The sequence below is a fragment of the Anomaloglossus baeobatrachus genome, chromosome 6 (genome assembly GCF_048569485.1).
Source record: "Anomaloglossus baeobatrachus isolate aAnoBae1 chromosome 6, aAnoBae1.hap1, whole genome shotgun sequence".
Taxonomy (NCBI): domain Eukaryota; kingdom Metazoa; phylum Chordata; class Amphibia; order Anura; family Aromobatidae; genus Anomaloglossus; species Anomaloglossus baeobatrachus.
In genome coordinates, this window is record NC_134358.1 from 426,050,039 (window position 1) to 426,063,553 (window position 13,515).

Sequence of the window (13,515 nt, forward strand, 5' to 3'; positions counted from 1 at the left end):
TCAAAGTAGATTAAATATAGGCTAAAGGTTTTTTCAGGATTGACGTAAAGGTCTGCAGTCACTTTATGTAACTGCAGATTGGCAAATTCTGACAGTAAGCAATATGTACACTACTAGGAGTCCCCTCAATTGAAAGACCAATCATACTGGCAGTCATATGCTGACTAGACTCCCAACTAGTGATGAGCGAGCATGTTCAGCACTGCCTGGAAATCAATTGAGCACTGGGGTGCTCGAGACGCTCAATACTCAATCAAGTATCCCACTACCGGGGCACCATGCTCCAGTTTTTCCTCGTCTCACATGTTTTGCGGCTTTCTTCAGCCACTAAACAAGCTGGGATTGTCTGCCAATCATGGTAAATGCCGTAGCCATGTTGGCCGCATAGTGGCATCGGGTCTATACAAGATCCGGTGGCAGCATGCTCAGCGCACTATACCCAGAAATAATGTAGGGAGCATTTCTGCTGCAGAAGGGACAGAGTCTTCTATTGTCACAGTACGTGCTGGTGCAACACTAAACCAACAGTCCTTTTCAGGGCTAATTCAAGCAGATTCAATTTTTTAATAATACCACTCTTAGCCTGCAATTAGTATAGGGCAAGATTCTGGAGTAGATACTATGGCCCCGGTGGCACTAAAACCCCACAGAATAAACTGAAGAAAGGAGGGAGTAATGACTGTGGCCTGCGAGGCTCAGATTTGCCTCATCTCTGTGTGAAAAAAAATACAAATACATTCATACAATAGGAGAAAGGCCCAAGTCCACCTCTTGTGTGAATACATGGACAAAGGACTTGTGGTGTTCCTTCCTCGGATGCGTTTGAGAAGTTTCCCCCTCATGGTTTATGAATTTTCATTGGCAAAGGTCTCAAAGGAGATAAAATAATTGTTTGGAAACCCCTGCTTCAATCTATTTGAAACCTCAGGGCTGCCTGATGCCCTAAAGTGGCACAAGAGGAACTGCTGTACGCCTTAGCTGGACCAAAGCGGAGTCGGATGCCTGAAGGTTCTTGTTGTGCCAGTCATGCCCTGAGTGGTGGCCTCAAATCTGAAACTCCTTGCTATTGGCCACAGAAGTCCCACACCTAAATGTAAATATGTTCTGAGGCCGTACTCTGTGTGTTCCAGGGTGTATTGGAGTGCCTCCTTCTAATTTTTAGAAGTCCTTGCACATAGTGTATACACTTTACCAGTCTACGAGTCCCACTCCTTACAAATGGGGAAAAATATATTCTGTGTCATCCTTCTATTCCAAGTGTACTTCAATCCCTACTCTCATTTTTAAAGGCCTTGCACTTCATACATAGGCTTCACCACTCCAGGAATCCCACTCCTTGCAAATGGGAAAAAAATATGATAAATCTCATGCACATGATTCCTTTTATTCTGACTGAAATGGAAAACTGCAGCATTTTTGAAAGATGGAGCATGTCAATTCTTTCAGCATTTTTTTCACCACTGAAAGCAATGACATTGAAAATAACGCTACGTGTGAACATAGCCAAAGAGGTGGATGAGAAGTTTTCTTTTCATTTTTCCTTATATACATATATAGTCATTATCCAGGAAATAATGTTTCCAAACATTTTTTCCTGTAAAATCCATGTTATCTTTGGTTTCATATGCTTTATTGTCAGTCCGTAAAAGTGGAGTAATACTCTGACAACATTGTTCCCACCAGCGACCTGGGAGTCAGAGATGCGTCCAGGCATCTCCATCATGTGGTTTCCATTGTATTTGAGCACTTTTTCCATCCATTTCAGCGATTTTACTGCTCCTCAGACGTCCTGGGAGGGTCTGCACGAAAAAATGGTCGAGTTTTCCATGGACCTCCATTACACTCGTTACTCGAGATGAGCACCCAAACATTCAGATTTGCTTGATCTGAGTACCGAGCGCCTGAGTATTTCAATGCTCGCTCATCACTATTCACAACCACTATGCAGCAAGTACATAAATTTATCTCAAGCTTAAAAAACTCCTTAACATGGTTGAAAATACAGTCTATTTAAGCAGAGTTATGTGGCTCATGAAAGTAAAAAAATGAAACATGTGGACAGGTGAAGATGCTACAAGATAATGTATTATTTGGCCCTAGCAATAAATGACCTACACAAAAGAATTACAAAATTGTCAAGGAACATGACTGCTTTAACACTAGAAGTCCCAGAGAGGGGTCACTTGACATTTCTACCATTGAAACCCTATGGAGCTCGAAATTCCTGGGACTTCTAGTGTTTTAACCCCTTAACGACCACGAGCAGTAATACTACGTCCTAGCGGTCATAATGTTACTGCCCGCGGTCTGCCGCCGGCAGCATGCCGCAATCAGCGCACATCTCAGCTGATTTTCACAGCGGAGATGTGTGCCTGCTAGGCACGAGCAGAATCGTTATCTGCTCGTGCCGTTTAACCCCTTAAATGGCATTGTCAATATGTGACAGAGCCATTATAATCGCGATAAACTTTTACTTACCGCCCGATACCGGAAGTCAGATGACGGGATCACGTGAGGTCCGGTAGTTGTCATGGTAGCACAGGGTCATGTGATGACTACTGTGCCAGCCATGAATTATTTTCAGTTTCACTCGTCCCGGAGCCGAGCGAATCAGAAAGTGAGCGTATCTGCTGTTTACAGCTGTGTAGCTGTGATCAGCAGATAGGGCAGAGCGATCGGATTGTTGATCGCTATAGCCCCCTAGGGGGACTAGTAAAATAAAAAAAAGTAAAAAAAAAAGTTTTAAAAATTTTTAAAAAAAGAAAAAACCTAAAAATTAAAATGACCCCCCTTTCGCCCCATTGAAAATTAAAGGGTTAAAAAAACTAAAAAATGCACACACATTTGGTATCGCCACGTTCAGAAACGCCTGATCTATCAAAATATAAAATCAATTAATCTAATCAGTAAACAGCGTGGCGACAAAAAAAATCCAAACGCCAAAATGACGGTTTTTTTGTTGCCACAACTTTTGTGCAAAATGCAATAACAGGCGATCAAAACGTAGCATCTGCACAAAAATGGTACAGTTAAAAACGTCAGTTTGAGACACAAAAAATAAGCTGACACTGAGCCATAGATCCCGAAAAATGAGAATGCTATGGGTCACGGTATATGGCGTAAAACGTGCGCCACTTTTTTGGACAAACTTCCGATTTTTTTTTAACCCCATATATAAAAGTAAACCTATACATGTTTGGTGTCTACGAACTCGCACTGACCTGAGGCATCACACCCACACATCAGTTTTACCATATAATGAACATTGTGAATAAAATATCTCAAAAACAATATTGTTATCGCATCTTTTTTTGCAATTTTTCTGCATTTGGAGTTTTTTTGCCGTTTTCCAGTACACTATATGGCAAAACCCATGGTTTCATTTAAAAGTACAGCTCGTTATGCAAAAAATTAGCCCTCACATGACCATATTGACTGAAAAATAAAAAAGTTACGTCTCTCAGAAGAAGAATGGCTAAAACAAACAGAAAGCGAAAAATCGCCTGGTCGTGAAGGGGTTAAAGAGACTTTAGAGCAAAGTGCCTCCTCCCCAAACTAAGGCATTGATAAGCAGCAATTACACTACAGCTGCCTATACTCTACTTGTCATAATGATATGGACATTCCTCCCCATGGAAACATGTAAATCTAGTTAGAAGGCACCGATAAATTCCTGACTATATCTAAACGGCGACAATTAACAGGGTGATACTTAGCGTACTGTCCTACACATACTGCCACAATGTTCAATATGATACCTAACACTTGTTTCAAATATCCTTTATAACTTTTAATCTATTTGATAAATGTAATATAATATATATGGTAAATGGAAGAAATAGTAAAAAATATATGTGTTAAGTATAAGTGCCTAAAAAAATAAAAAGAAAACAGAAAAAAATACTGAACAGCAGAGTCCATTCAACTGCAATACTTACATAACAGTGTTAGTGTGGATAAAATCTGGCCTCTCCAGGGAATGTAATTAAAACTGGAATAATGTATATGAAATGCAAATTGTATTTGTATCTTCATTAAATAGCCCAGGGGGAATATAATCTATCCACAATTGTATATTCATTGTCACATTTTAAGAAGCTAAACTTACTAGTAATGTGCCATAGTTGTAAATAAATTCATCAGTGATCACCTGGGAACGAAATACCTGGATATAAAAAAAAAATAACAAAACTGAGAATTAGCCTGTGATAAAAGGGCATAACATCATAACATATACGGACTCTCTGGAGAGTTATATTCCTTACAAACATCTGTGCAGAAAAAGTAGACTTCTCAACATACATTTAATGTAACAAGCTTACACACAAATATTAACAGGAAATAATTCTTTTAGGTGATGGAAAGATGGTGGAGTGGTCTGAAAATGTATAGGATTTGTTAGCATATTACCTTTTCATAAGTATATTGGTAATAAAAAAAACAACCCACAGAAACTATACAGGGAAATCTTTATGAGACGAGCACCAAAAACTGCTTTAGGCTATGTGCGCACTAGACCGTTTTTCCCGCGGATTTACCCGCGGATTTGCCCCGGAAATTTCTTGAGAAATGTCTGCAATCTTTGTGCAGACATTTCCCATGAAATTCAATGAGAAAAAAAAATAGCTGTGCGCACTGTGCGGATTTTTCTCAAGAAAATTTCTTGAGAAAATTTTCTCGAGAAACTTTCTTGAGAAAATGTGCATGTCCATTAATTTCCGCAGGTACCGGGGGTATTCCGGGGGTATTCCGCAGGTAGCAATGATGTGCGGTATACCACCAGAATAGCCGCGATTTACCTGCGGTAATGCCCATCGCTGCCTGCGGTTTTGCAGGAAGCGATGTCATTATGCCAGGAAGAGGAGCAGAGGAAACACACGTCGCACTCCCTGGACGCCGCACAGAAGCACTTCCGTGCGACCTCCAGTTGTCTGTGCAGTCTGTGTCCTGCTCCGGCCTCGCGGCTGCCTGCACTGCAGGGTGTCAGTGTCTGCCCGCAGTGTCAGCAGCCTGTCACGCTGCAGCGCAGGCAGACACGGACATCCTGCAGTGCTGGGAGCCGCGGGGATGACGATCGCTGCTGTCAGGAGGTGAGATCATTACCTGCTGTGACGATCTCCTGCCTCCTGACGTCAGCGCTGTCACTGCTGTCTAGGGCCGACTCGCGAGCGGCCCGAGACTGTCACTAGCGGTGACGTCACGGGCTCTCGCGATAAGTCAGTGACAGCGCTGACGTCAGCAGTACAGGAGATGATCACAGAAGGTAATGATCTCATCTATGCTCCTGATGGCAGCGCTCGTCATCCCCTGCAGTGACCTGAGCTGACCTATTGATGTTAGCTCAGGTCACTGCATTGCTCTCCCAGCCAATGGGGAACATTCTGTTTTTCATTGACTGGGACAGCGACTATGGTATGGATCGCCGTGCCCCCCCCCCCCTTATTGGATTACGCCGGACGTGGAATTGATTGTGCTCTTTTCAATAAATTGGTTAAAGAGGGAATGTTTTGGGGAGTGTTTTTTCAAATAAAACTTTTTTTGTTGTTTATTTTTTAATTATTACTGACTGGGTTGGTGATGTCGGGTATCTGATAGACGCCTGACCTCACCAACCCCAGGGCTTGATGCCAGGTGACATTACACGTCTGGCATCAACCCCATATATTACCCCGTTTGCCAACGCACCAGGGCGCGGGATGAGCTGGGGCAAAGCGCCAGGATTGGCACGTCTAATGGATGCGCCACTTCTGGGGCGGCTGCGGCCTGCTATTTTTAGGCTGGGGAGTGTCCAATAACAGTGGACCTCCCTAGTCTGAGAATATCAGACCCCAGCTGTCCGCTTTACCTTGGCTGGTGATCCAATATGGGGGGGACCCCACGTTTTTTGTTTTAAATTATTTATATAATTTAAAATAACAGCGTGGGGTGCCCACTGTTTTGGATTATCAGCCAAGGTGAAGCTGCCAGCGGTGGTCTGCAGGCTGCAGCCGTCCGCTTTACCCTAGCTGGCTACAAAAAATGGGGGGACCTCACGTCATTTTTTTTAATTATTTATTTATTTTATGGCTAAATACAAGGCTAAGCACCCTTTAGGCTACTTTCACACATCCGGCTTGAGCTCTGCGGCTCAATCCGGCTGTGCAAGCTATGCAACGGATGCGGTGAAAACACCGCATCCTTTGCATAGGTTTTTCCTTTGCGGCCAGTCCGGTTTTTGCCGCTTGCGGCATGCTACTGAGCATGCGCAGTGGCAAAAACCGCATGCGGCGGCCGGATGCGGTTATTGCCGCATCGCGCCGCATCCGGCCGCCATAGGCATGTATTGAAAAATGTGCCGCATCGGCCGAATGCGGCGCGATGCGGTTTTTTTTGCCGCACGAAAAAACGTGCCAGGCAACGTTCCATCCGGCCGCCGCATCGGCTACATCTGCCGCATGCGGCAAAAAACGGACGGAACGCAAGGCCATGCGGCACAATGCGGCACAAATTAAAGTCTATGCAGGAAAATCGCAACCGGCAGCAAAAAAAACCGGTTGCGATTTTCATGCAAAGTGCCGGATTGTGCCGCATAGCAAAAACCGGAGGTGTGAAAGTAGCCTAAGTGCCACATGAAAGTCACTAAAGGGTGCCAGCTTAGAAAATGCAGGGAGGTGGAACATTATATAGGTTTTTCTCATCTATCTATCTATCTATCTATCTATCCCTCTATCTATCTATCTATCTATCTATCCCTCTATCTATCTATCTATCTATCTATCCCTCTATCTATCTATCTATCCCTCTATCTATCTATCTATCTATCTATCTATCTATCTATCCCTCTATCTATCTATCTATCTATCTATCTATCCATCTATCCCTCTATCTATCTATCTATCTATCTATCTATCTATCCATCTATCCCTCTATCTATCTATTCATCTATCTATCTATCCCTCTATCTATCTATCTATTCATCCATCTATCCCTCTATCTATCTATCTATTCATCTATCCATCTTTCCCTCTATCCATTATCTGTCTATCGATTATCTTTATTATTTATTGCAGGGACAAACCTGCGGTAAATCCGCGGTAAATCCGCGGCAAATTCGCGGCAAATCCGCGGCAAAAACGCATGCGGATTTGGTGCGGATTTTTTCCGCAGGTCCGGAAATCTTTCACTGGCAGAAGTTTCTCAAGAAATTTTCTTGAGAAACTTCACATTTCTAGTGCGCACATAGCCTTAGGCTATGTGCTCACTAGAAAAGTGATTGTTCTCAAGAAAATTTCTTGAGAAACTTCTGGGAGTTGAAGATTACCGCACCTGCGGTAAAAAACCGCACAAAAACCGCATGCGTTTTTGCTGCAGGTTGGTCCCTGCGGTTTTTTTATGCTGAAATGCAATAAATAATATAGATAATAGATAGATAATCGATAGATAGACAGATAATGGATAGAGGAAAAGATGGATAGATAGATAGATAGATGAGAAAGACCTATATAATGACCCACCCACCTGCATATTCTAAGCTGGCATCCTTTAGTGACTTTCATGTGGCACTAAAGGGTGCCTAGCCTTGTATTTAGCAAAAAAATAAATAATTAAAAAAAAAATGACGTGAGGTCCCCCCATCTTTTGTAGCCACCTAGGGTAAAGCAGACGGCTGCAGCCTGCAGACCACAGCTGGCAGCTTCACCTTGGCTGGTAATCCAAAACTGAGGGCACCCCACGCTGTTATTTTACATTAAATAAATTATTTAAAACAAAATACGTGGGGTCCCCCCCAAATTGGATCACCAGCCAAGGTAAAGCGGACAGCTGTGGTCTGGTATTCTCAGACTAGGGAGGTCCACTGTTATTGGACACTCCCCAGCCTAAAAATAGCAGGCTGCAGCCGCACCAGAAGTAGCGCATCCATTAGATGTGCCAATACTGGCGCTTCGCCCCAACTCATCCCGTTGCCCTGGTGCAGTGGCAAACAGGGTAATATATGGGGTTGATGCCAGATGTGTAATGTCACCTGGCATCAAGCCCTGGGGTTAGTGATGTCACGCGTCTATCAGATACCCGACATCACCAACCCAGTCAGTAAAAAATAAAAAATAGACAACAAAACAAGTTTTATTTGAAAAAACACTCACCACATTCCCTCTTTCACCAATTTATGGACAAGAACACTCAAATCCGGGTCTGGCGTAATCCAATAAGTGGGGTCCCACGGCGATACATACCATAGTTACTGTCCCAGTCAATGAAGAACAGAAAGTTCCCCATTGGCTGGGAGAGCAGTGCAGTGACCTGAGCGAACATCAATAGGTCAGCCCAGGTCACTGCAGGGGATGCCGAGCGCTGCCATCAGGAGGTTAGATGAGATCATTACCTGCTGTGATGATCTCCTGCAGTCCTGCCATCAGCGCTGTCACTGCCTTCTATGCCCGCCGCGTTCTCAGCAGTATCGCAGAAAAGTGGAGAACCCTAACAAGTGACAACAACCTGCAGCTCATCCTCACTGCCCTCACTGCCCCAATACAGGCTCCGTACCTGTCACCGAGCTGGATACCTGGGTTTCTGTCTTCACCTAGCAAAAGGGCCCTAAGGCGATGGTGAGTATGAGCGCTAGTCAAAACCACTAACACTAAAGGAAGACACAAGGAAACAATACAGGGGAAACACGAATACTATCACCTGAGCCAAGGTAGATCACAAAAGTCAACACCTATCTGAGTAGCAGCAACCACAGAAGTCTCTAGAGGAACAGGAAACGACCATTGCAGACCATAGCAAGGATATACTATATATAGGATAGGATATAACTATAAACTGCATCCAAACCACCCCAGGGTGAGGTTAATAAAGGATGTAAGAGGATACCAACTGCTAGGAAGGACTGACAGTTCCCAGCGTCCTATATTATGGTCAGGAGACCACTGATATTCCCGTAAATATCCCATTCAAGGGTAAACTCCTTCCCATTCCAGGGATAGAGGCAATCCAGGAACTATGAACTACGACCCCAATAGTCCAGGAGGAAAAAACAGGTAAACTCCAAAAATAGAGCACAAGAGTGGTTGGAAACTAACTAGCAGCAACCTCCTGACTATATATATACACAACTAGAAATGGCGGTGGAGCGTGCCTACTCTACCTAGATGCCTCGTCACTGCCTAAGAAACTAGCTAGCCTCAAAGATGAAGAAAGGCATCCTTACTTGCCTCGGAGCAGCCCCAAAGGGATAGTTAAAGCCCCCAACGTATATTTACGATGATATAAGAAGCAAACAATACACAGTTGGTTAGGATTAGACTTGAACAAAGAGAGGCACTGCTAACTAAGACACAAAGGAGAGGATAGATCACTGGGTGCTGCCAGCAAAAAGCCTAATATATACAAACTCCTGATGACCTAATTTCCCTTAGGACCACATGATCTTCCTCCTACTACATCAGGGAACTCGTGCAGGGTGCAGGGCACCGGGCACGATTAGCATCCAAAAGAGGTTGTCACAAAAATCGCTTAGTAGCAACTGCAGAAAAATATTCAACGTCCAATACGACAAATAATGAGCAGTACATAGAAGTGGAATACTAAATACAACAAAAAGTGAATATGCAAAAATGGTGGAAAAAAGCCTTCACTGGATTCTCAGCAATATCCTTTTGATAAAGATCATCAGGGGAAACACAATGGAACATAATCGCATATTTTGAGCGAAAAAAAACCAAGAACAATGTTCAGACAGAGAGAAAAAAACTCCACTATGCGTTTTTCAATGAGAATGAAGTTTCCATAGCATTTCAAAACAATTGAAACAGAAACAAATAAACATTGCAAACAAGAGAAAAATGCATGAAACTCATTCAGTCACAGGAAAGAAGACAAAGTACTTATCCCAGGCTCCAAAGGCAAGATCAGGATGACTAGAAAAAGGCAAAAATTGCATCCAAAAAGCAGACACATTGCAGCAGACAACACTGGAGGTCTCCAAGGGGAAAAAAAAAACAAGCTGGAGCACACTGGAGAAATATCTGGCAGGTCACAGGCACACGGCCGACATGACTGGAGGATCAGGTGTTCAAGACACGTTCACTGGAGCTAGATTAAGACAGGAAACCGATATCACCGGCGTCTGTCTGAGGCAGAATCCTTTCCTTCATACACAAGGGCTGGACATGATTGGCCCTTGGTGGCATGGTTGGACTAGGAGGTGTGAGGCAGCTTGCCGTGAAGTGATGCCCTCCTGCTAATAAACCACTGATTGAAACAGAAAAACACAGTTATTGCAAGTGACACATCACTGGAATCAGAGTCTCTGCCCCTCCATCATGGTACTCTCAGATTACGTAGCAAAAATTTGGTATCAGATTGCTTTTAAAGATTTAGGGGTACTTTGCACGCTGCAACATCGCTACTGTGATATCGTCGGGGTCAAATCGAAAGTGACGCACATCCAGCGCCGGTAACGATGTCGTAACGTGTAAAGCCTAGATGCGCCGATAAACGATCGCAACAGCGTCGAAAATCAGTGATCTGTGTAGCGTCGGTCATTTTAATAATGTCACACCAATAGGAGATACGATGTTGTTCCTCGTTCCTGCGGCAGCACACATCGCTGTGTGTGTGAAGCCGCAGGAGCGAGGAACGTCTCCTTACCTGCCTCCACCGGCAATGCGGAAGGAAGGAGGTGGGCGGGATGTTTACGTCCCGCTCATCTCCGCCCCTCCGCTTCTATTGGCCGCCTGCCGTGTGACGTCGCTGTGACGCCGCACGACTCGCCCCCATAGGAAGAAGGCGGGTTGCTGGCCAAGCGACGTCGCAGGGCAGGTAAGTGCGTGTGAAGCTGCCGTAGCGATAATGTTCGCTACGGCAGCTATCGCAAGATATCGCATGTGTGACGGGGGCGGGTACTATCGCACTCGGCATTGCTAGCCGATGCTAGCGATGTCACACAGTGCAAAGTACCCCTTAACGAAGATCTTTTAGAGACAAACCTGGCCAGCTATGGTGGAGTACAGACATGTACCAAGTTACTCCACATGTATGAGATGGGACACATAAAAAAGGCAAAACCTAAGCCTCAATTACCTCTACAGCTGCTGAACTGGGCAACATGCAATCATATTTGTTACGAAGCAACCCCAAGGATCTCCACCAACCATATTAACTATGTAGCTTCCTAATATTAACTTGTATATATATTAAAATAAGTGGGATGGATTGTTTTTGTATCTACTGACACACATCCATAGAGACTTATACTCATGGCAGGTTAAAATTTTTCATGGTTTGGCAAATATATTAAAGATTAATATACTTTCCAGACTATCACACCTTTTCCAGACTAGACCCATTACTATATCATCTACTTTTTGGCAGTTCCTACTGCAAAGTTTATCTAAAATTAGATTGTTATTGCATCCTCTTTGATGGTATGTGCTGGTCAGACCCTTACAAAAAGGTAAGTTAGGCATCCAAGTATGTAGGAATATAATATGGGGCAGAACATGATAGACTACTGGACTTTTTCGATCACTCTTAGAAGGATCTCTAGGTAAGAAAAGAGTAAGCCATCTGCTCACAAGCACTAACCACTTTCTCATGGTCTCCTCAAGTCAATTACTTCTCTTTCAAACATGTCTATTAGCACATTATACATTATTTTGGCATTCAAATATGCAAGCAAAAAGTTAATGAAAATAATGAACCCTTGAGTACATGAGCACCAATTTCAGAAAAGCCAGCATTTGCAATGGGGCTAGTTTGTAATCGTATAAACATCCATTTTATACATGCATTATCACTCACTTCCTTGGTTCCTCTTAAGTGGGGAACTCTATGCCATCAGGAGAAAATTATGACTAAACATAATTGCACCTTTTTCACTTAAAGTGAACCAGTCAGGTGCAATATGCACCCAGAACTATGAGCAGTTCTGGGTGCATATTGCTAATCCCTGCATAACTGTCCCTATATCGGGTAGCATACATAAAGAGATCTGTAGAAAAAGTATTTCTAAAGATCCTTTATGATATGATAAAGAGCGCAGGAACTAGTCGCAAGGGCTTTAGTATCTGTGCTCATTCCGCCCTATTAGCTAACATGTGCTATTCAATGCCCACTGCCCAGCGTCATCATCGGCAGTGATGCGCATACCTGTGTCCGTTCCGCCGCCTCAGAACACTGGGCTTAGGATCAATGCACATGATCAGAAGTCCCCGCCACTTTCGGTCATGTGCACTACACCAGTTTGAAGCCAGGACACATACACCAGCTGCTTTAAAGTGCGCATAACCCAAAGTCCGGGGATCATGCGCACTGAGCAGAAATCCAGCATCCGGCGCGGTGCTTGCAAAGGTGAGTGGGACATGCCTTTAACACTGTGCATTCATTAGCATGTTAGCATGCCCAAAGGGGCGTGCTTACAAGCTAAGGGGCCGACTAGCTGAGGGAACAAACACCCTTGCGACTTGTCGCTGGCCTCATTAGCATATAATGAAGGATCTTTATGAAAACTTTTTCTAAAGATCTATTTATCTATGCTAGTGTATACAGGGACAGTTAGGCAGGGATTAGCAATATGCACCCAGAACTGCTCATAGTTCTGGGTGCATATTGTACCTGACAGGTTCCCTTTAAGAATCAAAAGAAGGATATATTTCTCAGACTATGAAAAGCTGTATTTCTCGTGGTCCCCTCTTTCACATTCAATATTTTTGTTATATGGTTGTATGATTGTCTCCTTAATTAGGCCTTCGAAAATTACCCATCATATTGTTCTACATGGAAAAGGGAGCTCAGAAAAAAAATTGGAATACACACAATGCACCAAATGTTTTTCCCTTGATAATAAATATCAGCAGCTAATTGATCATTGGAGGAACAATAACCATAACCCTCATACTCTAGAAGAATAGTTGTCCAAATATTCTCATCTTAATAAAATGAAGGATCTAACTGCTCAATCATCACAATCAATAATATGGATAGATTTGATAGAGTTCTAGGAACTTGACATGTATTGCCTGATCCCAAATGGATGCTCTTACTGTCTTCTCTGGGCTGCTGTTATACTTTTACCAGCTTAATGTGTTTTTTTTGGTCTTTCTCTCTCTCATTAGTGAATAACTATGTATAGTTTAAGGCTATGTTCACACACTGCGTTTTTTACCCGCGTTTTTGATGCATAAATTTCTTGAGAAATTTTTGTAACCTTTCTGCAGACATTCCCCAGCAAAACCTATGGAAAAAAAATTAGCTGTGCGCACACTGCGTTTTTTTCTTAAGAAAATTATTTCGGTAGATTTTCTTAAGAAAAAGAATGTGCATGTCACTTCTTTTCTGCAGCGAACTGCGTTATTCACTCCATTGACTGTAATGTAATCATCAAGACTATTTTATCAATGTCTTTTGTGTAGCATTGGATGGCACATAGAAGCACTTCCATGTGCATCTGATCCTACAAAAAACACATCTGATGCCATATGTCCGCTCCGTTATTATGGAACATGTCCTATTCTGTTCCAGGATAACGGACCG

General features: G+C 43.2%; 1 protein-coding gene across 4 annotated transcripts in view; it reads right to left on the reverse strand.

Annotated features, from left to right (window-relative positions):
- ULK4 (unc-51 like kinase 4) overlaps nt 1–13,515 on the reverse strand; it is a 1,163,168-nt gene that overhangs the window by 668,556 nt on the left and 481,097 nt on the right. For all 4 annotated transcript variants that reach the window (XM_075315178.1, XM_075315180.1, XM_075315177.1 and 1 more), the window contains exon 25: nt 4,109–4,165. In XM_075315178.1, coding sequence (XP_075171293.1) covers nt 4,109–4,165 — 57 coding nt within the window. The remainder of the gene's footprint in view (nt 1–4,108; nt 4,166–13,515) is intronic.